At 47.7% G+C, this 23,935-nt stretch overlaps 1 protein-coding gene across 2 annotated transcripts; it reads right to left on the bottom strand.

Moving 5' to 3' along the window:
* Positions 1-10,166: 10,166 nt before the first annotated feature.
* LOC142698212 (protein kinase C-like 1) lies at positions 10,167-12,914 on the bottom strand. 2 transcript variants are annotated; one of them, XR_012865733.1, is made up of 3 exons: positions 12,411-12,914; positions 10,718-11,247; positions 10,167-10,550 (listed from the first exon to the last, which is right to left on the bottom strand). XR_012865733.1 is itself a non-coding variant. In XM_075847856.1 (2 exons), exons 1-2 carry the CDS (start codon positions 12,657-12,659, stop codon positions 10,948-10,950), a joined length of 549 nt encoding a protein of 182 aa, XP_075703971.1. In that variant the 5' UTR covers positions 12,660-12,914; the 3' UTR covers positions 10,167-10,947. The 2 variants fall into 2 exon arrangements, 1 of the variants encoding a protein (XP_075703971.1); XM_075847856.1 differs by having other exon boundaries at positions 10,167-11,247.
* Positions 12,915-23,935: the final 11,021 nt, after the last annotated feature.

Genomic DNA, 23,935 nt, shown 5'->3' with positions numbered 1-23,935 from the left:
GTGATGGACAGCACATTGAGTGGCGTCATCCTCATGTTCCATTGGTGTCGGTGCTGCAGGTTTCTTCCAGCGACATAACAGATATGATCCCCGTATGGTAAGTTCTTTCTTACGTTTTTTCCTATATGACATTTTATGGCCTGTCACATATAGACACATAAAGGTGAGGTACCCACCAGGGCCACGGGCGTAACTAGGAAAGACTGGGCCCCATAGCAAACTTTTGACTGGGGCCCCCCCTCCCCTGGGTGTCACACAACCCCCCCCCTTGTAGATAGTGCCTTTTTTACAAACCCCCCTTTTGATAACGCCATACAGCCCCCCTGTAGATAACGCCATACAGCCCCCTTTGTAGATATCTACAGAGGGGGCTGTATGGCGCTATCTACAGAGGGGGCTGTATGGCGTTATCTACGGGGGGCTGTATGGCGTTATCTACGGGCGGACTGTATGGCGTTCCCTACAGGGGGGGGTGTATGGCGTTCCCTACAGGGGGGGGACTGTATGGCATTCCCTACAGGGGGGGACTGTATGGCGTTCCCTACAGGGGGGGCTGTATGGCACTATCTACAGGGGGAGGCTGTATGGCGCTATCTACAGAGGGGCTGTATGGTGCTATCTATAGGGGGGCTGTATGGCGTTATCTACAGGGGGACTGTATGGCGTTATCTACGGGGGGGCTGTATGGCGTTCCCTACAGAGGGGGCTGTCTGGCGTTATCTACAGGGGGGACTGTATGGTGTTACCTACATGGAGTCTGTATGGCTTTCCCTACAGGGGGGGGGTCTGTAGGGAACACCATACAGCCTTCCCTGTAGGGAACGCCATACAGCCCCCCTGTAGGGAACGCCATACAGCGTCCCCCCTGTAGGGAACGCCATACAACGTCCCCCCCTGTAGGGAACGCCCTACAGCGTCGTCTCCCCTGTAGGGAACGCCATACAGCATCGTCCCCCCGGTAGGGAATGCCATATTGCGTCCTCCCTTAGGGAACGCCATACACCCCCCCCCTGTAGGGAACGCTATACAGCCCCCCCCTGTAGGGAACGCCATACAGCGTCTCCCCCCTGTAGGGAACGCCATACAGCGTCCCCCCTCCTAAAAAAATGCGACCTACAGTGTGTCCTAATAAAAGACATGTATCCCCTATCCACAGCAGCGATAGGGAGAACGGGGGACTGAAAGTCCCCCTGAAGTTCTCCATGACTAACCTCTGACTTCCCGCGTCTGCGCAGCTCACTAAAAATGAAAGGAGCGCTTGTCACGCATGCGCACAAGCGGGACCGGTGCTCCATTAATTTCTCCGGAACTGCTGACACAGACCCCGGAAGTCCGAGGTTTGTGATGGAGAACTTCAGGGGACTTTCAGTCCCCCGTTATCCCTATCGCTGCCAGCGATCACGCATGTATCCCCTTGACCTGCCTAGGTAGAGTCGTGTGTTAACCTTAGACCATACTATCCCCTCCACCCCCACTTAGTAAAGACACATGACACCGAGGTTGGATGTGAAATGGCCACAGCAGCCGTTTATTAATTTCACAGTTTTATAAAAACAATTTAAATCCGAAACATTCGGATAACTAGTTAGGAATCCACCAGAGAATTCCTCCTAATAATTCACATGACCCAACATGGGTCAGAATCATAAATAACAATTAAACGTTAACATTAACCCGAGCAGAGGAAGTCCTTGAAGCCCCTTCAGATGTTCCTTATTAAGAACACACCGAATTAGCCATCTGCAAACCACCAATTACCTCCAGCCGTAAACCAGCTCGGAAGCACCGTTCACCTCTGCAGATGGCTCCAACCACTAGAAGTCCACTTCAAGGGGATAACACCCGATGAAGCCCTCAAGTGATATACCGACCACTAGAAGTCCACTTCAAAGGGATAACACCCGATGAAGCCTTCAAGTGATATACCTTCTACCAGAAGACCACTTCAAAGGGATAACACCCGATGAAGTCTTCAACCATGTACCTTTTTTGGGGGACGCATACCCCCGATGCGACCCCCCCACCATTTTGTACTGACTGGCCTCAAGGACTCCCCCCGCCACAGCGAAACAGGCCTTGACCCCCTTAAGCCTGTGAGTTCCTCCACACCACCACCGCCCTTTCTATGCCTTCTGCTATCGCCAAGCTCCAAAGATCAATGCCAACCTCGGTCAGATGAACCCCGTCACTTCTCCAGAAATTCCCCACTCCTGACTCCAAATCCCTATGCCTTACGCAAATGCCCCCGTTCTTTGCCACAAAACGGGACACCGCCCGGTTAACCTTTATGCGAGCCTTATTGACTCTCTCCACCGATCTAGCTAACCGCCAATGCTTTCTTGGGACTATGTCCGACCACACTAACACCAACTTGGGATAAGATACCCACAAACACAACATATCATGTTTGATATCCCGCACCAACTCACGAAAAGGGCGGACTCCTAAGTCATTCCCACCCACGTGCAGCACTAAAACCTCCGGAACCCTATCAAGCCGCGCATATGTCTGGAATTCCGCCAACACCCTGTTCCATGACATACCTCTAAAACCCAGCCAATGCACAACCGCATCCTGTCGCGGAATGCGCAACTGGCGACCATCCGGGCGGACGTCCGCCCTCAAAGCCCCCCAGTGCACGTACGAATGACCCATCAACCACACCAGACAAGGAGGCGAATCTGAAACGGAAAAAACAATTAGGCACCACCAATATAACATTTGTAAAGTGTACACAACCCCAATCATAACATATGGGGGCGGACATAGGACTTAAACCTTTTTGACTCCCAACGCCCAATACGCCTCACCCCTTCATCATCCAACCCCCAGCGCCCCGCTTCTGTTGCTGCGCCAATCCTGAAGGAATGAGATGAATATGAGCCTGCCGCAACACCAACCGCCGTCAAACATTTTTTAAATACAGCTCCAAACTGAAACCTGGACAAAAACGACCCGTCCACATGACGTAACAAAGGCAAATCTGGAGACCCCCTGTTTTGCGTAAAACCCCGCATGCACTCTACTGGGCACATAACCGACCCCGGGAGGGCGAACAAAACTATCAGTTTTCCCTTCCCTACTTGGTCAGTTTTTGACCGACGCAACCATACCTCCAGCCGATCTGCGAATAGGCTCACCTCCCCAGATCTCAGCCCCCCTGCCTGTTTGGTACTTGGCGACACCAACTCACCTATTCTAAATGCTCCAAAAAACGCTAACGAAAAAGCCAATCGAAACAAATCCATTTCATCTGAAGAACGACATACCGATGCTAATGAACCGCCCAACGAGTTAAGCAAAGCAAACGACACCGGCCTTCTACTATCTGCCTCCACCCTACCTCGACGCAACCTCTTCAAAGCCTGCGATACCAGAAATTCCTTCGATACATCCCGAAAGCCCCGCAGCTTAAACCCAAACGCCACCGCAGATATGAACCGGTTCACCTTCGCTACTGAAAACCCCGCCTCCCAGGCGTCCCCTAACCAGTACAAAAGTGCCACCAACCTGTCTCTATCCGTATTGACGTCACCCAACTCTCTTACCCACTCCTCCAACAAGCAGCATACGCACTCCACGTCGCGCGCGCCAAAGACCTTTTTAACAGCTGCTCTACGGGACCGATACCAGATCCCAAAGATGCTCCGGACACGCCAACCCGAGACGTTCCGCTCCCGGTGCCAATTGCCGAAACCGGTCCCACTGCGAGCGAGAAAGAGCATCAGCGATACAATTCTGAACACCCGGGACATGCACCGCCACCACCCACGCGTTCAATGACAAACACACCAACACTAAATGTCGCAACAATTGAACTACCGGAGGAGAGGACGCTGTGATGTTATTAATGGCAAGCACCACCCCCATGTTGTCGCAGTAAAAACGGACCTTCTTATCCCTGAGCCTGTCCCCCCAAATGGTAGCCGCCACCACGATGGGAAACAGCTCGAGCAGGGCCAGATTCCGCGTGAGTCCACTGGACACCCAGCTAGCCGGCCATTGACCCGCGCACCACGGACCTCCCCCGTAAGCTCCAAAACCGCCCACCCCAGCCGCATCCGTAAAAATATTCAAATCACTCGTATCCTGCGCAGGAGCCATCCATAGCGAGCGACCATTGTACTGGCCCAAGAAGTCATCCCAAACCTGAAGATCAGCTCGGTGCTCCTCCTTGAGCCGCACAAAATGATGCGGCGCGCGCACTCCCGCCGTTGCCGCCGCCAACCTCCTACCAAACACCCTCCCCATCGGCATAATCCGGCAGGCGAAATTCAACTTCCCCAGCAGCGACTGAAGCTCCCTCAGCGCCATTTTCCTCATTCTACAAGCCCGTCGAACCTCCAGCCTCAAAGCACCCAACTTATCCGCCGGGAGCCGACACTCCATTGCCACCGAGTCAATTTCGATTCCCAAGAAACAAATCGTCGCTACCGGGCCCTCCGTTTTTTCCGGCGCCAAAGGGATCCCAAAATCCCTCGCCACCTTCTGTAGTGCATGAAGCAAATTACCGCAAACCGGCGAACCCCCCGGGCCAACGCACAAAAAATCATCTAAGTAATGGATCAACGAATCGACCCCGGATACTCCCCTCGTTACCCACTCCACGAAGCTACTAAACGCCTCGAAGTATGCACAAGAAAGAGAACACCCCATCGGAAGGCACCGATCCACGTAAAAGGCCCCATTCCAAAAACAACCCAAAAGCCGTTGGCTTTCAGGATGGACCGGCAACAACCTGAACGCCGCCTCGATGTCGGTTTTTGCTAGCAGCGTCCCCGGACCCGCAGCCCGCACTAACCCCACCGCCTTATCAAATGAGGTATAAACTACGGAACACAACTCGTGATCAATCCCGTCATTTACCGACGAACCTTTGGGATACGATAAATGTTGAATCAAACGAAACTTTCCGGACTCGCGTTTAGGGACAATACCCAAAGGGGACACAACTAAATCTTTTACCGGTGACTCAACAAATGGCCCCGACATGCGCCCCAACGAAACTTCTTTTAACAACTTTTCCGACACGACTTCCGCATGCAAGTAAGCCGATTTTAAATTCCTCCGCGTAACCGGAACCTCATAAGGAGGCGGAGGAATAACAAAACCAACACGAAACCCTTCATAAAGCAACTTAGCTGCCGCCCTATCCGGATACTCACTTAGATAAGGGGCCATCCTTTCCACCCTCACCGGCGACACCCCCTTGACCAGCCCCGTGCTGGTTCCCTGACCTCTTTTTTCGCAGACATTTTGCCGCCCCGTGTGATGCACCATTACACTCGGAGCACACGTGCTTGAACTTGCACGTGGCCCCGAACTTGCACTGACCTTCATTGAATTGCCAGCAAAACCCCGCCTTTCCCCCGCCGCTTTGTCCACTCTGACTAGACTGGCCTCCCTGGCCACCGCTCCCGAGAAAGGGCTGCCTAACCGGAGCCGTAACCCGTAACCAGAGAGCAATATCCTTCTGGTCCCACCGAATCGCCGGCCGAACCGCCTTCCGCTGACGGAATTGCTCATCATATCGCAGCCACGCCTGACCCCCATACGCCCTATGAGCCTCCCCAATGGCATCAAAATAACAAAACAACGCCGAACAATTTTCCGGCGCCTTTTCCCCTATCACACTCGCCAATATGGCGAACGCCCGCGACCAATTAACGAACGTCTGCGGGATAAGCCTATACCGCCGCCGTTCCTCCTCGTCCTTTTTACTCTCATCCCGCTTGCTCTTATCCAAATTAAATTTAGCCAGCGGCAAGAGAGAAAAAATTTCAACATATTCGTCTTTCCAGATCCGATCACGCACCTCCTGCTTTAAATGCGCCCCCAACGGACCCTCAAAACAAACATACACCTCCCCCCGAGCACGATCGTCCATACGCACTCGATCGCCGTCCTTCTGTGCCTCGGTCTGTACCGACACCGCGACCGCCTCTCTAACCGCCACCACAGGATGCGCCTGTAACGATCCCACGTCCCTGGGGCCTTCCCAAACTACCGCAGGAGACACTTCCGTTACTACCGGAGCCGCGGCCCTATCCAGGCGCCCCACCAGCTCCCGTAAGCAACCCACTAAGTCTGCCAAACCCGCTCCGTCGCGTCCGCCCGCGCCACTACCGGCCCCCGATGCAATGCTAGCAGCCCCCCCGCCGACACCCGACATAAAAATCGCTGGATAAGACAATGATGGAGTTATACACTCACCGGGCTGCACAGGCGCTGTGTTCCCGTCAGCCGGACCATCCTGACCTCGACGATACACGTCCAGTTCACCTTCCTCCAGTTCTTCTCTCGCCGACGACTGTCCCTCCCAACGACATCTTCGGAACGGGGATGAGGACGCGCTGACCGATGGGCCGGCAACCTGCCGCCCGACCGCCGGGACCCAGACTTCCGACCGGACCTGTTGCCTCGACGTCGCTGCAGATCTAGGCGTCCGTCTAGACGATCCTGACGAAGCCTGCCCCCTGGCCGGAACATCACCATGCGGGGCGGCCGTACCTTGTCCTCCAAATCTTCCATCTGATGGGGGAGGGGTGACAGGGAGCCCAGCCTGCGACTCCCTGCTTACCGCCGGACCCCGTCGCGGCCTGGGATTCCTGCCAGGACGCAGGGCCTGGGAAGGGGCGGTCCTCCCAGCTGCCTGGCCTGCAGCGTCCGGGATCGGGCTCCCTCTGCGACGCCGTGTCCGCGGGACTACCTCCGGACTGAGGCGCTCTGGAGGTCGGGACCGCCGAGAGGGACGGGTCGACCCAGCCTGCGTCGCCGTCACCCCTGGCACCGCTCTCTGCCTGCCCAGCGCAGGAGCGGTTGTTGCCGACTCCCCCCCCGCCGCCATAGCCATGCTCGTAAGGGGGCCGGGGGAGGGGAGCCTGTCCTTTTCAACAGACCCCGAACGCCGTGCCCGACGTGGCGAAACGGCGTCCGGGATCCTCGTTATTGCAGCCACGGTCTCCTCTAGCCATCCGGGACCGTGGTGCACAGCAGCGGCACGCAGCCGCTCTAACATGAGGGCTTCTGCCATCACTAAAAGCACGGGCAACGGGGAGCTTACTTGCTTCTATGTTACCCCTCCCGCTGCTTCCGGCTCAATGCCGAGAAACAGCGGGAAGCGCAGTAACGGCCCCCTGTCCCCCTTAACTCCTCCCCGTCCCTCCTTCAGCTCCTTCCAACTCTCCCTCACCTAATTAACCCTTTCCCTACCAGGACGGTCATGTCGGCTTCCCTTCACCCTGCGGCTGCGTCCAGCCTCTTCTATCCTGTGGATATCCTGTGGAGAGGGGATACATGTCTTTTGTTTAATGGCAGAGCGGGGAGATACCTCCCTGCTCTGCCGTACTGTTCAGTGGCGTCTCGCTGTAGCAGCCATAGCGGCTGCTAGCGGAGCCTCCGGCCATGGTGGGGGGCCCGTGCCGGCGGGCGACACGGGCCCCCTCATGCCACGGGCCCCGTAGCAGCCACTACTGCTGCTACGGCGGAAGTTACGCCACTGACCAGGGCCGTATTTACCATTAGATACCTGCGGGCACCAGATCACTGTAGTACTACCGATAATGAATCCTCTTCCTGTGTGTTTTCCGATTTTATGTAACTAAAGCTTAATCGCTGTATAAATGAAAAGTTCTACAACTTCCTAATCTACTTTATGTTTCTTAGCTGAGAGCAGGACTAGCGATGTACAGGTTCACTGCATCTGAATGTAAGCAAGAGTGTCCTCATTCACTGACACCAAACAGATCTTGAAAATGGTGAGTAATTGAAACATAAATGATATTATAAAGTTGTAGAACTTCTCATGTATACAGGAATAAAGTATTTATTATATGGGGGCATGGCTGTAAATATGCCCCCGGATATGACGACTCCTTGTATAGACCAGTCCTATTGGATCTCTCGGTGTGGACGTCTCTGCAGGGGATTTTTCTTCTTCATGAATGTTGATCTCTGGTGTGAAGGATCTGGTAACAGGAGCATCCATGAGGTGAGGGCCCTGACTGTAGGGGGCAGCATTGTAGCCGATCCTCCATCCCCCACTGTGCCCCATTCAGTGTATCCCGTTTAGATAATCCTCCACAATCTAAATAGCCTGTACTTCAGCTCTCTCCTGCACTGATACATTGTAACAAACTCTCACTTATCATTATATAACCATTAAAGCTGTTTTCTGGTTTGGAAAACCCATTTTCAAATGCCCTATTAGGGAATTTTGGGGTAATAGTGTGGGTTCCCCCGTTCAGGACCCTGATTAATTATCCAGAATGGAGAGGGGCAACAAACATCATCTCCTGCTCAGGAGGACCATCACATCCATGTATTACATGCCCAGCCCGGTGATTATAGAACTGTGTAATACTTTACTTCCCCTTTAGAGATGCTGTAGGGAAATTAAACTCTTGCAGCAAGTTCCCCCACAGATTACTGGACCCCTCTAGCAAAACGGTATTGTAAAAACCTGACAACCCCTGTAAGGCTCTGTTCACACCACATTTGGGCTTTAAATCTGACATATACCTTTAAAGTGTAGCTAAACGTTTGACAAACTTCTGACATGTCATAGTGACATAGTGACACGTCAGAAGATTGGATTGGTGGGGGTCCGAGCACTGAGACCCCCACCAATCACTAGAATGAAGCAGCTGAAGCCCCCGTGTGAGCGCCCAGTCGCTTCGTGTTTGTTCGGCTTTTTCCAGAAATAAATGTATCGGTGAACGGACTCAATAGAAAGTCTATGAGCCGATACATTTTTCCGGAAAAAGCTGAACAGACAGGAAGCGGCTGAGCGCTCACACGAGACCTTCAGCTGCTTCGTTCTAGTGATTGGTGGGGGTCTCAGAGCTCGGACAACATTTACTACACAGAAGTCCAATGGGAATAAAAACAAGCACAAAGATGTAGGGGATAAAAGGAAAGCTTTATTTACAGATAAGGGAAGGTTATATTTTATTATTAGGAGATTATTCTAGAAGTATTAAGACTACTATTATTATATACTGTGTATATGTATGTGTCATCTATTTATCTATTATACTAAACCTATCTAAAGGCCGTGTTGATCCAGAGGAAGGCGAAAACCCCCTGTGAGGAATGAGCCAATTGTCCTCATATTAGGGGGGGGAAATTCCTTCCTGACCCCAAATATGGCGATCGGCATAAATCCCAGGATCAGAGGCTGAAGTGTAACATGTGTAATATGGGGAAAGACTAGGGGAAAATTACTCATTTTTTTTTATTATTAGTTTTAATGAACTACTGTATTTATTTATGTGTAAACTATAAATTGTATTAAATTAAGATTTATTTTTAATTATTTTCTATATTTATATTATGTTACTTATGTGTGTTACTACTTATTACTCTATCATCCTAAACCTATTTAAGGCCGTGTTGATCCAGAGGAAGGCGAAAACCCCCTTTGAGGAATGAGCCAATTGTCCTCATATTAAGGGGGGAAAATTCCTTCCTGACCCCAAATATGGCGATCAGAATAATCCCAGGATCAAAGGCTAAAGTCTAATCTAAATGTACTATGCGTCTATATGCGGGTGGCTATACTTATCATGTAGTGTGGTGTCTATACTTATTATATAGTGGGGTGATGTGGGTGATGTGAGTGATGTGGGTGATGTGGGTGATGTGGGTGCATTACTTACCTGGCCTGTGCTGAGGTGAGATCAGGTATAATGGCCGCTCCGGCCCCAGGACTACAACATGCGGCTATTATTCCTGATCTCCCCAGATGGAAACTAAGCACAGGCCGCTCCTGGGGGGTGTAGAGGATCTTCAGGCTGGAGTGATGTCAGATGCCTGCCCGGGATTGGAGGATGGCAAGTCAAGGCTCTGGTGCAGCAGCAAGATGGCAGAGGTGTGGCATGAAGATGGTAAGGAGAGAGATGATGGTCTGGGCAGCCGAGGTGACATACAGCAGCAGAGACTTGAGGCGCGGGTCAGGAGGCATGAAGTTCTGGGCCCTTGTCCTGAGATCTTATCGGGTCCAGCTTGGTGACATGAAGCTGAACCCGGCCAAGGGGTGAAGGGCTTTGTTATTCTCTGGCCACTTCAGATGTTGGTTCTCCAGAACGGGCACAAATGGTGTAAATGGTGGCTGTGCCCTCCTCTCCTGCAGTTCCTCCCAGCCGATGGTGGAGAAGAATGGATGCTCTCTGATGTTCCCGCACACACCGAGGCGCCTCTTAGAATTTTTACGGACCAGTCTCTTGGTCAGATGTTTCACGTCAGGATTAAGCCAAGTTGGAAATTTAGGCTTCGCGGTGGTGATGGCTTTGATAGCCATTTGCCTGACGGGGCCGTTGTAAAATGGGGAGCGTCCTGCTGCCATCCTGGACACCACAATCCCCAGGCTCCACCAGTCAACTGCGGTGCCGTATTTTTTTCTAAGAAGCACCTCGGGGGCCATGTAATTCAACGTTCCCGTCACTCCACGGATCTTATTGGAGGCGGTGACGCCATCTTGGGCCAATCCCAGGTCGATGATACGGACGTGGCCATCTGCATCCAACATTATATTCTCCGGCTTTAGATCTCTGCAAAGAAATAAGACGAGAGAATGACAAATCCGCCCAGTGATCCAGGAGACGGGGGATGGGTCATTGCACCACCAAGCAGAATAGCCATTCAGGAGTGTAGGAAAGCTGGGTGCAGTGTTTCCAGCATGTAAAGGAGAATGAAAGAAGGGGGAAGTTCTGCTTACCGGTGGACGATGTTGTGTCCATGGAGGAACTGGAGGCCACATATCATCTCTGCTGTGTAGAATCTGATGGGGAGAACAGAGCGGAGTCTCAATGTCATGAAATCTTCCTCTATCAATTCCCTAATATCATGTTATGATGGAGTGTGTGCGGTCTCTAGCAGAGAGGAGGCGCTGATAATGGCAGCCTGTATTCTGCATTCTCTGTATTATCCTTCATCTGACCTCCCCCCTCACCTTTTCTTCTTTCCACCCCCCTCAGTCTCCTGATTATTTACTCGCCTTACGTTGCCGATGTTCAAGCAGCCGCACATCCTGATCAAAGCCTCCAGGCTGCCACCGGACAGATACTCCGTGATAAAAAATGCCCGCTCCTCAGATTGATGTGCGGCATAGAGGTGGCATAGGAACGGGCAGTGTCTGGCCGCTAGGAGTATCCGCCGCTCTCTCATAATTTCATCCGTATTGTCCCGTTTGGTGATCATTTTTACGGCCATGTAGGTGTTTCGGCCGGGGACTGATGCCAGGACCACCTGAGGAAAACAAATGGAGATTCCTCATGAGAAGAAGAAGGAACAGAGGTGGACAGAGAGGTGGGTCAGTCGAGTAGTGCCCAGGACTCTACAGCAGAACAAAGCTGAGCTCCCAGCATAATGCAGTGTTTGCTGTTGGGTCCTGTATGGAGAGGTCTTCACGCCTTACCCACATTTGACATAATTATCTTAGTTGGTGGGGGTAGTATGGAGCAGGATCATACGCTATAATAGCGACCGTGGCATCTAAACAGTTAAATAGAGGTAAGCTCCCGCTGTCACCCCATCACCCCTACCCGCAACGCTATCACAGTGTGTAGATAGTTGTCATGGCAGCCAGGGGCCTAATGAAGACCCCAAGGTCTGCCAACTTGGTCCTCCTACTAAGCTTAATAGGAGGAGGCTAAAAGAACAATTCAAGCGATACATAAATATTGCAGTCAAAATAAATAAATAAACTTTTTTCTATTTCGTTTTGTTTAGCTCCTCGAAAAATGGAATAAAAAGTTAAAAAGTGAGTAAAAGTTTTATGTAACCCAAAATAGTACCAATAAACAGTACAGCTCGCCCCACAAAAAACAAGTCCTCACACCGCCCCATCAACAGAAAAATAAAAACAATTCGGAGTTTCAGAATATGGAGACACAACAAATTAATGTTTTTACAAAATGTTTTTATTGGATAAAAAGTATAAAAAATAAACCAATATAATTTTGGTATCCCGTTATTGTACTGACCCGCAGAATAAAGGTAACATGTCATTTTTACCACTTAGTTAACTCCATAAAAGCCAAATTATTAAACCAATGGAGGAATTGCTGTTTTGTTTTTTTCTTTCTATTTCACCTAAAAAAAACAGCCTTTTACAATGTTCCCAGTAAATGATATGGTACATTGAATGGAGCCATTAAAAACTACAACTCGTGCCCCCAAAAATCAAAATCTCTCATATGTCGACAGAAAAATACTAAAATGAAAAACTAAAGTAGTGGTTATGGGGGCAGGAATACTTCTGGATGTCCTATTAGGCATCCCATAGGAGATCACTACACCCATCATCCATCCAGCATAGCATGGTGACAACAGAGAACAATTGATGGAGATAAAAGGTCAACTTTAGGTTTACCACCCTATAAAATGAAATATTTCGATATTATACTCACTTTGCCAAAGCTGCCCCTACCCAGGACCTGGTGGATGGTGAAGCGGCTGATGGTAAGCCTGGCATAGGGGCTGGATGTTCCAGGATCTTGGCTGCTCCCAGGTCTTGGCTCCTCATCCTCCAATCCTCTGTCCTTGGCTCCTCTCCTCTTCTTCGTCATCTTCTTGAATCCGGTGACGCTGTCCTCCTCCCTCTTCCTCTTCTCCTCTTCTCTCTTCTCGCCGTCTTCTCCATGTCCATTGGACGCCATTTTCACCAATATCTTCCTACCTGTAGACTTCAGTCCGATCGCTGCCGTCGACAGTTGAAAGTAAACGGCAGTTGGTCGTGTGCAGGTCACGTGATGTCAGAGGTCATGGAATCCTCAGGTGGCACCTGCCTGGCAGTAACCTGCTCTGCCATGTCTGATGTGGGCATCATGAGTGCCAGTCTAGTGTCCAGAGCTGTGTTTCCCAACCAGGGTTTCTTATGGCCTGGTCAGGGGCCTGCAGAACACAGTAGCAATACATGCCACTCCTACAGTAGAGATAAACAACGGTTATTTGCTCAGGTTATTGGCAAAACCCTTTTCATCCACAATATAGAATCTGGGTTTATATTTAGGGGTCTGTATTTATTTAGGGGTCTGGTCTGAGGTCTGTATTTATTTAGGGGTCTAGTCTGTAGTCTGTATTTATTTAGGGGTTCCGTATGGGGTCTGTATTTATTTAGGGGTCTAGTCTGGGGTCTGTATTTATTTAGGGGTCTGGTCTGGGGTCTGTATTCATTTAGGGGTCTAGTCTGGGGTCTGTATTTATTTAGAGGTCTGGGGTCTGTATTTATTTATGGGGCCTGGTCTGGTGTCTGTATTTATTCAGGGGTCTGGTCTGGGGTCTGTATTTATTTAGGGGTCTGGTGTGGGGTCTGTATTTATTTAGGGGTCTTGTCTGTGGTCTGTGTTTATTTAGGGGCCTAGTCTGGGGTCTGTATTTATTTAGGGGTCTGGTCTGGGGTCTGAATTTATTTAGGGGTCTGGTCTGGGGTCTGAATTTATTTAGGGGTCTAGTCTGTGGTTTGCATTAATTTGGGGGTCTGGTCGGGGGTCTGTATTTATTAAGGGGTCTACTCTGGGGTCTTTATTTTTTTAGGGGTCCGGTCAGTGGTCTGCATTTATTTAGGGGTATAGTCTGGGGTCTGTATTTATTTAGGGGTCTAGTCTTGTGTCTGTATTTATTTAGGGGTCTGGTCTGGGGTCTGCATTTATTGAGGATTCTAGTCTGGGGTCTCTATTTATTTAGGGGTCTGGTCTGGGGTTTGAATTCATTTAGGGGTCTAGTCTTGGGTCTGTATTTATTTAGCGGTCTGGTCTATGGTCTGCATTTATTTAGCGGTCTGGTCTGGGGTCTGTATTTATTTAGGGGTCTAGTCTTGGGTCTGTATTTAGGTGTCCGGTCTGGGGTCTGTATTTATTTAGGGGTCCGGTCTGGGGTCTGCATTAACTTAGGTGTCTGGTCTGGCGTCTGTATTTATTAAGGCATCTAGTCTGGGGTCTGTATTTATTTAGGGGTCCGTTCTGGGGTCTGTATTTATTTAGGGGTCTGGTCTGGGGTCTGTATTTATTTAGGGGTCTGGTCTGGGGTCTGTATTCATTTAGGGGTCTAGTCTAGGGTCTGTATTTATTTAGTGGTCCGGTCTGGGGTCGGCATTTATTTAGGGATCTTGTCTGTGGTCTGCATTGATTTAGGGGTCTGGTCCGGTGTCTGCATTAATTTAGGGGCCTAGTCTGGGGTCTGTATTTATTTAGGGGTCTGGTCTGGGGTCTGCATTGATTTAGGGCTCTGCTCTGGGGTCTATTTATTTAGGGGTCCAGTCTGGGGTCTGAATTTATTTAGGTGTTCTGTCTGGGGTCTGTAAATATTTATGGGTCTAATTTTGGGTCTGTAATTATTTAGGGGTCTGGTCTGGGGTCTGTATTTGATTTAGGGATCTGGTCTGTGGTCTGCATTGATTTAGGGCTCTGCTCTGGGGTCTATTTATTTAGGAGTCTGGTCTGGGGTCTGTATTTATTTAGGGGTCTGCTCTGGGGTCTGTATTTATTTAGGGGTCTGGTTTGGGGTCTGTATTCATTTAGGGGTCTGGTCTGGGGTCTGTATTTATTAAGGGGTCTAGTCTGGGGTCTGTATTTATTTTAGGGGTCCGGTCTGGGGTCTGCATTTATTTACGGCTCTAGTCTAAGGTCTGTATTTATTTAGGGATCCAGTCTGGGGTCTGTATGATTTAGGGGTCCGGTCTGTAGTCTGAATTCATTTAGGGGTCTGGTCTGGGGTCTGTAATTATTTAGTGGTCTGGTCTGTGGTCTGCATTGTTTTAGGGGTCTGTAATTATTTAGGGGTCTGGTCTGTGGTCTGCATTGATTTAAGGGTCTAGTCTAGGGTCTGTATTTATTTAGGGGTCTGGTCTGGGGTCTGTATTTATTTAGGGGTCTGGTCTGGGTCTGTATTTATTTAGGGGACTGGTCTGTGGTCTCCATTGATTTAGGGGTCTAGTCTGGGGTCTGTTATTTATTTAGGGGTCTGGTCTGGGGTCTGTATTTATTTAGGGGTCCGGTCTGAGGTCTGCATTTATTTAGGGGTCTGGTCTGGGTCTGTATTTATTTAGGGGAATGGTCTGTGGTCTCCATTGATTTAGGGGTCTAGTCTGGGGTCTGTTATTTATTTAGGGGTCTGGTCTGGGGTCTGTATTTATTTAGGGGTCCGGTCTGAGGTCTGCATTTATTTAGGGGTCTGGTCTGTGGTCTGTATTTATTTAGGGAAGTGGTCTGGGGTCTGTATTTATTTAGGGGTCTGGTCTGGGGTCTGTATTTATATAGGGGTCGGGTCTGGGGTCCGTAAGTATTTAGGGGTCTGGTCTGGGGTCTGTAATTATTTAGGGGTCTGGTCTGGGGTCTGTATTTATTTACGGGTCTGGTCTGGGGTCTGTATTTATTAAGGGGTCTGGTCTGTGGTCTGCATTGATTTAGAGGTCTGGTCTGGGGTCTGTATTCATTTAGGGGTCTGGTCTGTGGTCTGCATTGATTTAGGGGTCTGGTTTGTGGTCTGTATTTATTTAGGGGTCTGGTTTGGGGTCTGTAATTATTTTGGGGTCTGGTTTGGAGTCTGTATTTATGTAGGGGTCTGGTCTGTGGTCTGCATTGATTTAGGGCTCTGCTCTGGGGTCTATTTATTTAGGGGTCTGGTTTGGGGTGTGTATTCATTTAGGGATCTAGTCTTGGGTCTGTATTTATTTAGGGGTCTGGTCTGTGGTCTCCATTGATTTAGGGGTCTGGTCTGGGGTCTGCATTTATTTAGGTGTCAGGTCTGGGGTCTGTATTTATTTAGGGTTCTGGTCTGGGGTCTGTATTTATTTAGGGGTCTAGTCTTGGGTCTGTATTTAGGTGTCCGGTCTGGGGTCTGTATTTATTTAGGGGTCCGGTCTGGGGTCTGCATTAACTTAGGGGTCCGTTCTGGGTCTGTATTTATTTAGGGGTCCGGTCTGTAGTCTGAATTCATTTAGGGGTCTGGTCTGGGGTCTGTAATTATTTAGTTGTCTGGTCTGTGGTCTGCATTTATTTAGGGTTCTGGTCTGGGGTGTGCATTTATTTAGGGGTCCAGGCTGGGGTCTGTATTTAGTTAGGGGTCTGGTCTGGGGTCTGTATTTAAGGGTCTGGTCTGGGGTCTGCATTTATTTATGGGTCTGGTCTGGGGTCTGTATTTATTTAGGGGTCTAGTCTGGGGTCTGCATTTATTTAGGGGTCTGGTCTGGGGTCTGTATTTATTTAGGGGTCGGGTCTGGGGTCTGTAATTATTTAGGGGTCTGGTCTGGGGTCTGTAATTATTTAGGGGTCTAGTCTGGGCTCTGCATTTATTTAGGGATCTGGTCTGTGGTCTGCATTGATTTAGGGGTTTGGTCTGAGGTCTGTATTTATTTAGGGGTCTGGTCTGGGGTCTGTATTTATTTAGGGGTCCGGTCTGGGGTCTGCATTAATTTAGGGGTCTGGTCTGGGGTCTGTATTTATTTAGGGGTCGGGTCTGTAATTATTTAGGGGTCTGGTCTGGGGTCTGTAATTATTTAGGGGTCCGGTCTCGGGTCTGCATTAATTTAGGGGTCTGGTCTGGGGTCTGTATTTATTATGAGTCTCTGGTCTGCATTGATTTAGGGGTCTGGTCTGGGGTCTGCATTTATTTAGGACTTTGGTCTGGGGTCTGTATTTATTTAGGGATCTGGTCTGGGGTCTGTATTTATTTAGGGGACTGGTCTGTGGTCTTCATTGATTTAGGGTTCTGGTCTGGGGTCTGTATTTATTTAGGGGACTGGTCTGTGGTCTTCATTGATTTAGGGGTCTGGTCTGGGGTCTGTATTTATTTAGGGGTCTGGTCTGTGGTCTGCATTGATTTAGGGCTCTGCTCTGGGGTCTGTATTTATTTAGGGGTCTGGTCTGGGGTCTGTATTCATTTAGGGGTCTAGTCTGGGGTCTGTATTTATTTAGGGGTCTGCTCTGGGGTCTATTTATTTAGGGATCTGGTTTGGTGTCTGTATTCATTTAGGGGTCTGCTCTGTGGTCTGCATTGATTTAGGGGTCTGGTCTAGGGTCTGTATTTATTTAGGGGTCTGGTCTGGGGTCTGTATTTATTTAGGGGTCTAGTCTGGGGTCTGTATTTATTTAGGGGTCCAGTCTGGGGTGTGTATTTATTTAGGGGTCCGGTCTGGGGTCTGAATTTATTTAGGTGTCTGGTCTGGGGTTTGTAAATATTTAGGGGTCGGGTCTGGGGTCTGTAATTATTTAGGGGTCTGGTCTGTGGTCTCCATTGATTTAGTGCTCTGCTCTGGGGTCTATTTATTTAGGGGTCTGGTTTGGAGTCTGTATTCATTTAGGGGTCTAGTCTGGGGTTTGTATTTATTTAGCGGTCCGGTCTGGGGTCTGAATCTATTTAGGTGTCTGGTCTGGGGTCTGTATTTATTTAGGGGTCTGGTCTGGGGTCTGTATTCTTTTAGGGGTCTAGTCTGGGGTCTGTATTCTTTTAGGGGTCTAGTCTGGGGTCTGTATTCTTTTAGGGGTCTAGTCTGGGGTCTGTATTTATTTAGGGGTCCAGTCTGTGGTCTGTATTTTTTTAGGGGTCCAGTCTGAGGTCTGTGTGATTTAAGGGTCCGGTCTGTAGTCTGAATTCATTTAGGGGTCTCTTCTGGGGTCTGTAATTATTTAGTGGTCTGGTCTGTGGTCTGCATTGTTTTAGGGGTCTGTAATTATTTAGGGGTCTGGTCTGTGGTCTGCATTGATTTAAGGGTCTGGTCTGGGGTCTGTATTTATTTAGGGGTCCAGTCTGGGGTCTGCATTTATTTTGGGGTCTAGTCTGGGGTCTGTATTTATTTAGGGGTCCACTCTGGGGTCTGTATTTTATTAGGGGTCCGGTCTGTAGTCTGAATTAATTTAGGGGTCTGGTCTGGGGTCTGTATTTATTTAGGGGTCCAGTCTGGGGTCTGCATTTATTTAGGGGTCTAGCTCGGGGTCTGTATTTATTTAGGGGTCCACTCTGGGGTCTGTATTTTATTAGGGGTCCGGTCTGTAGTCTGAATTCATTTAGGGGTCTAGTCTGGGGTCTGTATTTATTTAGGGGTCTGCTCTGGGGTCTATTTATTTAGGGATCTGGTTTGGTGTCTGTATTCATTTAGGGGTCTGCTCTGTGGTCTGCATTGATTTAGGGGTCTGGTCTAGGGTCTGTATTTATTTAGGGGTCTGGTCTGGGGTCTGTATTTATTTAGGGGTCTAGTCTGGGGTCTGTATTTATTTAGGGGTCCAGTCTGGGGTGTGTATTTATTTAGGGGTCCGGTCTGGGGTCTGAATTTATTTAGGTGTCTGGTCTGGGGTTTGTAAATATTTAGGGGTCGGGTCTGGGGTCTGTAATTATTTAGGGGTCTGGTCTGTGGTCTCCATTGATTTAGTGCTCTGCTCTGGGGTCTATTTATTTAGGGGTCTGGTTTGGAGTCTGTATTCATTTAGGGGTCTAGTCTGGGGTTTGTATTTATTTAGCGGTCCGGTCTGGGGTCTGAATCTATTTAGGTGTCTGGTCTGGGGTCTGTATTTATTTAGGGGTCTGGTCTGGGGTCTGTATTCTTTTAGGGGTCTAGTCTGGGGTCTGTATTCTTTTAGGGGTCTAGTCTGGGGTCTGTATTCTTTTAGGGGTCTAGTCTGGGGTCTGTATTTATTTAGGGGTCCAGTCTGTGGTCTGTATTTTTTTAGGGGTCCAGTCTGAGGTCTGTGTGATTTAAGGGTCCGGTCTGTAGTCTGAATTCATTTAGGGGTCTCTTCTGGGGTCTGTAATTATTTAGTGGTCTGGTCTGTGGTCTGCATTGTTTTAGGGGTCTGTAATTATTTAGGGGTCTGGTCTGTGGTCTGCATTGATTTAAGGGTCTGGTCTGGGGTCTGTATTTATTTAGGGGTCCAGTCTGGGGTCTGCATTTATTTTGGGGTCTAGTCTGGGGTCTGTATTTATTTAGGGGTCCACTCTGGGGTCTGTATTTTATTAGGGGTCCGGTCTGTAGTCTGAATTAATTTAGGGGTCTGGTCTGGGGTCTGTATTTATTTAGGGGTCCAGTCTGGGGTCTGCATTTATTTAGGGGTCTAGCTCGGGGTCTGTATTTATTTAGGGGTCCACTCTGGGGTCTGTATTTTATTAGGGGTCCGGTCTGTAGTCTGAATTCATTTAGGGGTCTGGTCTGGGGTCTGTAATTATTTAGTGGTCTGGTCTGTGGTCTGCATTGTTTTAGGGTTACCAGTACTATATTTTCTTACGACTATATTTCTTGTCGTCTTTGGACATACTTGGCCCCAATCGGCCCTGATTGCTTATTATTCTTGATCATCCACTGACTTCAATCTATCTGAGATATGGTACTGCTGTACATCTGCGATTCGTACTTACTTTTTGCTCTTACATAGATATCGCTTCCATTACCAGTACTATATTTTCTTACGACTATATTTCTTGTCGTCTTTGGACATACTTGGCCCCAATCGGCCCTGATTGCTTATTATTCTTGATCATCCACTGACTTCAATCTATCTGAGATATGGTACTGCTGTACATCTGCGATTCTTACTTACTTTTTGCTCTTACATAGATATCGCTTCCATTACCAGTACTATATTTTATTACGACTATATTTTTGTCATCTTTGGACATACTTGGCCCTAATCAGCCCTGATTTCAATTGAATATCACTTCTCGATCTTATCATGTTCATGTTTCACTTCTGCTGTTATAACGTAACATGTACACAGTGACATTATACTCTTACCCGGTTTTTCACTGATTTTGACGTCTTTTGTTGTGTGACTCATCCCCTGTTCTACTTTTTAATTGTCTCATGTATGTAATTTAATAAAAATGTGTATATTTTTTCAAATATCGTGTGCTGAAGTCGATCATATTTTCTTGGTTTAATCTCATGTAAATTGTTGATCGATGCACCAAGTATATCTTGGTTTTCACTCAGGATTCAATATAGTGCATATAATATAGTCAGCAACGATGCTTTACAGTTTATTACCTATTACCTCTTTGAGCACTATTTTTTATTGAATTCTGTCTGTTGGTATTCTATCGGATTGTTTTAGGGGTCTGTAATTATTTAGGGGTCCGGTCTGGGGTCTGTATTTCTTTAGGGGTCTGGTCTGGGGTCTGTAATTATTTAGGGGTCCGGTCTGGGGCCTGTATTTATTTAGTGGTCTGGGGTCTGTATGTATTTAGGGGTCTGGTCTGGGGTCTGTATTTATTTAGGGGTCTGGTCTGGGGTCTGTATTTATTTAGGGGTCTGGTCTGGGGTCTGTATTTATTTAGAGGTCTGGTCTGGGGTCTGTATTTATTTAGGGGTCCGGTCTAGCATCTGTATTTATTTAGGAGTCTGGTCTGGGGTCTGTATTTATTTAGGGGTCTGGTCTGGGGTCTGCATTTATTTAGTGGTCTGGTCTGGGGTCTGTATTTATTTAGGGGTCTGGTCTGGGGTCTGTATTTATTTAGAGGTCTGGTCTGGGGTCTGTATTTATTTAGGGGTCCGGTCTAGCGTCTGTATTTATTTAGGAGTCTGGTCTGGGGTCTGTATTTATTTAGAGGTCTGGTCTGGGGTCTGTATTTATTTAGGGGTCTGGTCTGGGGTCTGCATTTATTTAAGGGTCTGGTCTGGGTCTGTATTTATTTAGGGGACTGGTCTGTGGTCTCCATTGATTTAGGCCTCTAGTCTGGGGTCTGTTATTTATTTAGGGATCTGGTCTGGGGTCTCCATTGATTTAGGGGTCTAGTCTGGGGTCTGTATTTATTTAGGGGTCCGGTCTGAGGTCTGCATTTATTTAGGGATATAGGCTGGGGTCTATAATTATTTAGGGGTCTGGTCTGGGGTCTGTATTTTTTTAGGGGTCCAGTCTTGGGTCTGTATTTATTTAGGGGTCTGGTCTGTGGTCTGTATTTATTTAGGGAACTGGTCTGGGGGTCTGTATTTATTTAGGGGTCCGGTCTGGGGTCTGTATTTATTTAGGGGTCTAGTCTTGGGTCTGTATTTATTTAGGGGTCTAGTCTTGGGTCTGTATTTATTTAGGGGTCTGGTCTGTGGTCTGTATTTATTTAGGGAACTGGTCTGGGGTCTGTATTTATTTAGGGGTCTAGTCTTGGGTCTATATTTATTTAGGGGTCTGTTCCGGAGGACTAATCAGTCTCTAGAACAATATTTAAGGTGTTTTATCTCTGACTGTCAATATGATTGGGTCTCCTTCATTTCCCTCGCCAAATTTTCCCTTAATAACCGGGTCAGTCACTCATCAGGGGTCTCCCCATTTTTCTGTAATTTTGGGTTTAATCCACGGTTCTCCTCTGTTTCACTTGGTGGTTCCAACAATCCCGAGGTAGATCTCGTTTATCGGGAACTGTTCACAGTCTGAGCCCAGGTTCAGAAGAAACTAGAGGCGTCCCAGAGCATACAAAAGCAAAGCACCACACACTTTTCAAAAAAGTGCCAAAGGCAGCGTAAACTGACCAAAAACGTTCCTGCAAATTGCGACTTTTCTTTGCCAGATAAGCGGCTTAGCAAAGTTAATAAATTCTCCTCTAAGGCTACAGACAGTAATACAATATTTTAATGCAAGGATGTGTACACTCAGTGTCTGACTGAGGACCTTGGACCCACCAAAGGAAATAATTCTTGGGGGTCTACACTTCAAATATATAGAAATAATGTGAACACTCTTAATTGTGTACTAAAAACGTGTGTAGTAAAACAAAGACCAATATTCCCACCATATAGTGACAGATATCAGTCCTACACAGGCATTCTGCAGACCATATACACTACCGTTCAAAAGTTTAGCGTCACTTAGAAATTTCCTTATTTTTGAAAGAAAAGCACAGTTTTTTTCAATGAAGATAACATTAAATTAATCAGAAATACACTCTATACATTGTTAATGTGGTAAATGACTATTCTAGCTGCAAACGTCTGGTTTTTAATGCAATATCTACATAGATGTATAGAGGCCCATTTCCAGCAACCATCACTCCAGTGTTCTAATGGTACATTGTGTTTGCTAACTGTGTTAGAAGGCTAATGGATGATTAGAAAACACTTGAAAACCCTTGTGCAATTATGTTAGCACCGCTGTAAACAGTTTTGCTGTTTAGAGGAGCCATAAAACTGACCTTCCTTTGAGCTAGTTGAGAATTTGGAGCATTACATTTGTGGGTTCGATTAAACTCTCAAAATGGCTAGAAAAAGAGAGTTTTCATGTGAAACTCGACAGTCTATTCTTGCTCTTAGAAATGAAGGCTATTCCATGCGAGAAATTGCCAAGAAACTGCAGATTTCCTACAACGGTGTGTACTACTCCCTTCAGAGGACAGCACAAACAGGCTCTAACCAGAGTAGAAAGAGAAGTGGGAGGCCCCGCTACACAACTGAGCAACAAGACAAGTACATTAGAGTCTCTAGTTTGAGATATAGACGCCTCACAGGTCCTCAACTGGCAGCTTCATTAAATAGTACCCGCAAAACGCCAGTGTCAATGTCTACAGTGAAGAGGCGACTCCGCGATGCTGGCCTTCAGGGCAGAGTGGCAAAGAAAAAGCCATATCTGAGACTGGATAATAAAAGGAAAAGATTAATATGGGCAAAAGCTCAGACATTGGACAGAGGAAGATTGGAAAAAAGTGTTATGGACAGACGGATCGAAGTTTGAGGTGTTTGGATCACACAGAAGAACATTTGTGAGACGCAGAAAAACGGAAAAGATGCTGAAAGAGTGTCTGACGCCATCTGTCAAGCATGGTGGAGGTAATGTGATGGTCTGGGGTTGCTTTGGTGCTGGTAAAGTGGGAGATTTGTACAAGGTAAAAGGGGTTTTGAATAAGGAAGGCTATCACTCCATTTTGCAACACCATGCCATACCCTGTGGACAGCGCTTGATTGGAGCCAATTTCATCCTACAACAGGACAATGACCCAAAGCACCTCCAAATTATGCAAGAATTATTTAGGGAAGAAGCCGGCAGCTGGTATTCTATCTGTAATGGAGTGGCCAGCGCAGTCACCAGATCTCAACCCCATAGAGCTGTTGTGGGAGCAGCTTGACCGTATGGTACGCAAGAAGTGCCCATCAAGCCAATCCAACTTGTGGGAGGGGCTTCTGGAAGCATGGGGTGAAATTTCTCCCGATTACCTCAGCAAATTAACAGCTCGAATGCCAAAGGTCTGCAATGCTGTAATTGCTGCAAATGGAACATTCCAAGACCAAAGCAAAGTTTGAAGGAGAAAATTGTTATTTCAAATAAAAATCATTATTTCTAACCTTGTCAATGTCTTGACTATATTTTCTAGTCATTTTGCAACTCATTTGATAAATATAAGTGTGAGTTTTCATGGAAAACACAAAATTGTCTGGGTGACCCTAAACTTTTGAACGGTAGTGTAAGTGAATACAGTGCAGTGAAATTCAGTGACTCACAGGTGACATCTTCTCAGATTGGAGTCGTTCATGTTCTCTTTTCTTCTTCATCCGGCCCAGAACGCCATGTTGACTTCCAGTCTTTTTCATCTACAATGCCCAAGCGCGAACCACAAGATACGTCATGAAAGTGTTGATGTAACCTGTATACAATGTTCACGTGACCCAATGTGCCACGTCACAGCGTATTCAAATCATGGAAGCGTTCAGTCTACATGACTACTGCCCGTCACGGTGCGCATACCTTAGATCAAAATTTTGACATATAACTAACTCTAAACCTCATAAGTTAATTTTCTTTAGCTATTATACTAGGATGTACAATTCTATATTAAAATATTATCATATTAGTCATGTGTCCTAGTATACCCACATCCAGAGATGGGTGGGATGGGTGAAACATAAAATAGTTTTCCATGAGTTTTGGACTGCGATGTGCTGCTGATCTCTCCTTTTGGGGGTAATATACAGGGAATATGGGGGTTATATAAGGGACTCTCATCATCCCTGTATATACCAGCCATCATC

Source organism: Rhinoderma darwinii, assembly GCF_050947455.1.
Source record: "Rhinoderma darwinii isolate aRhiDar2 chromosome 12 unlocalized genomic scaffold, aRhiDar2.hap1 SUPER_12_unloc_9, whole genome shotgun sequence".
Lineage (NCBI taxonomy): Eukaryota > Metazoa > Chordata > Amphibia > Anura > Rhinodermatidae > Rhinoderma > Rhinoderma darwinii.
Note: the sequence above shows the minus strand (reverse complement) of the source record. Positions and strands in the feature narration are given on the sequence as shown.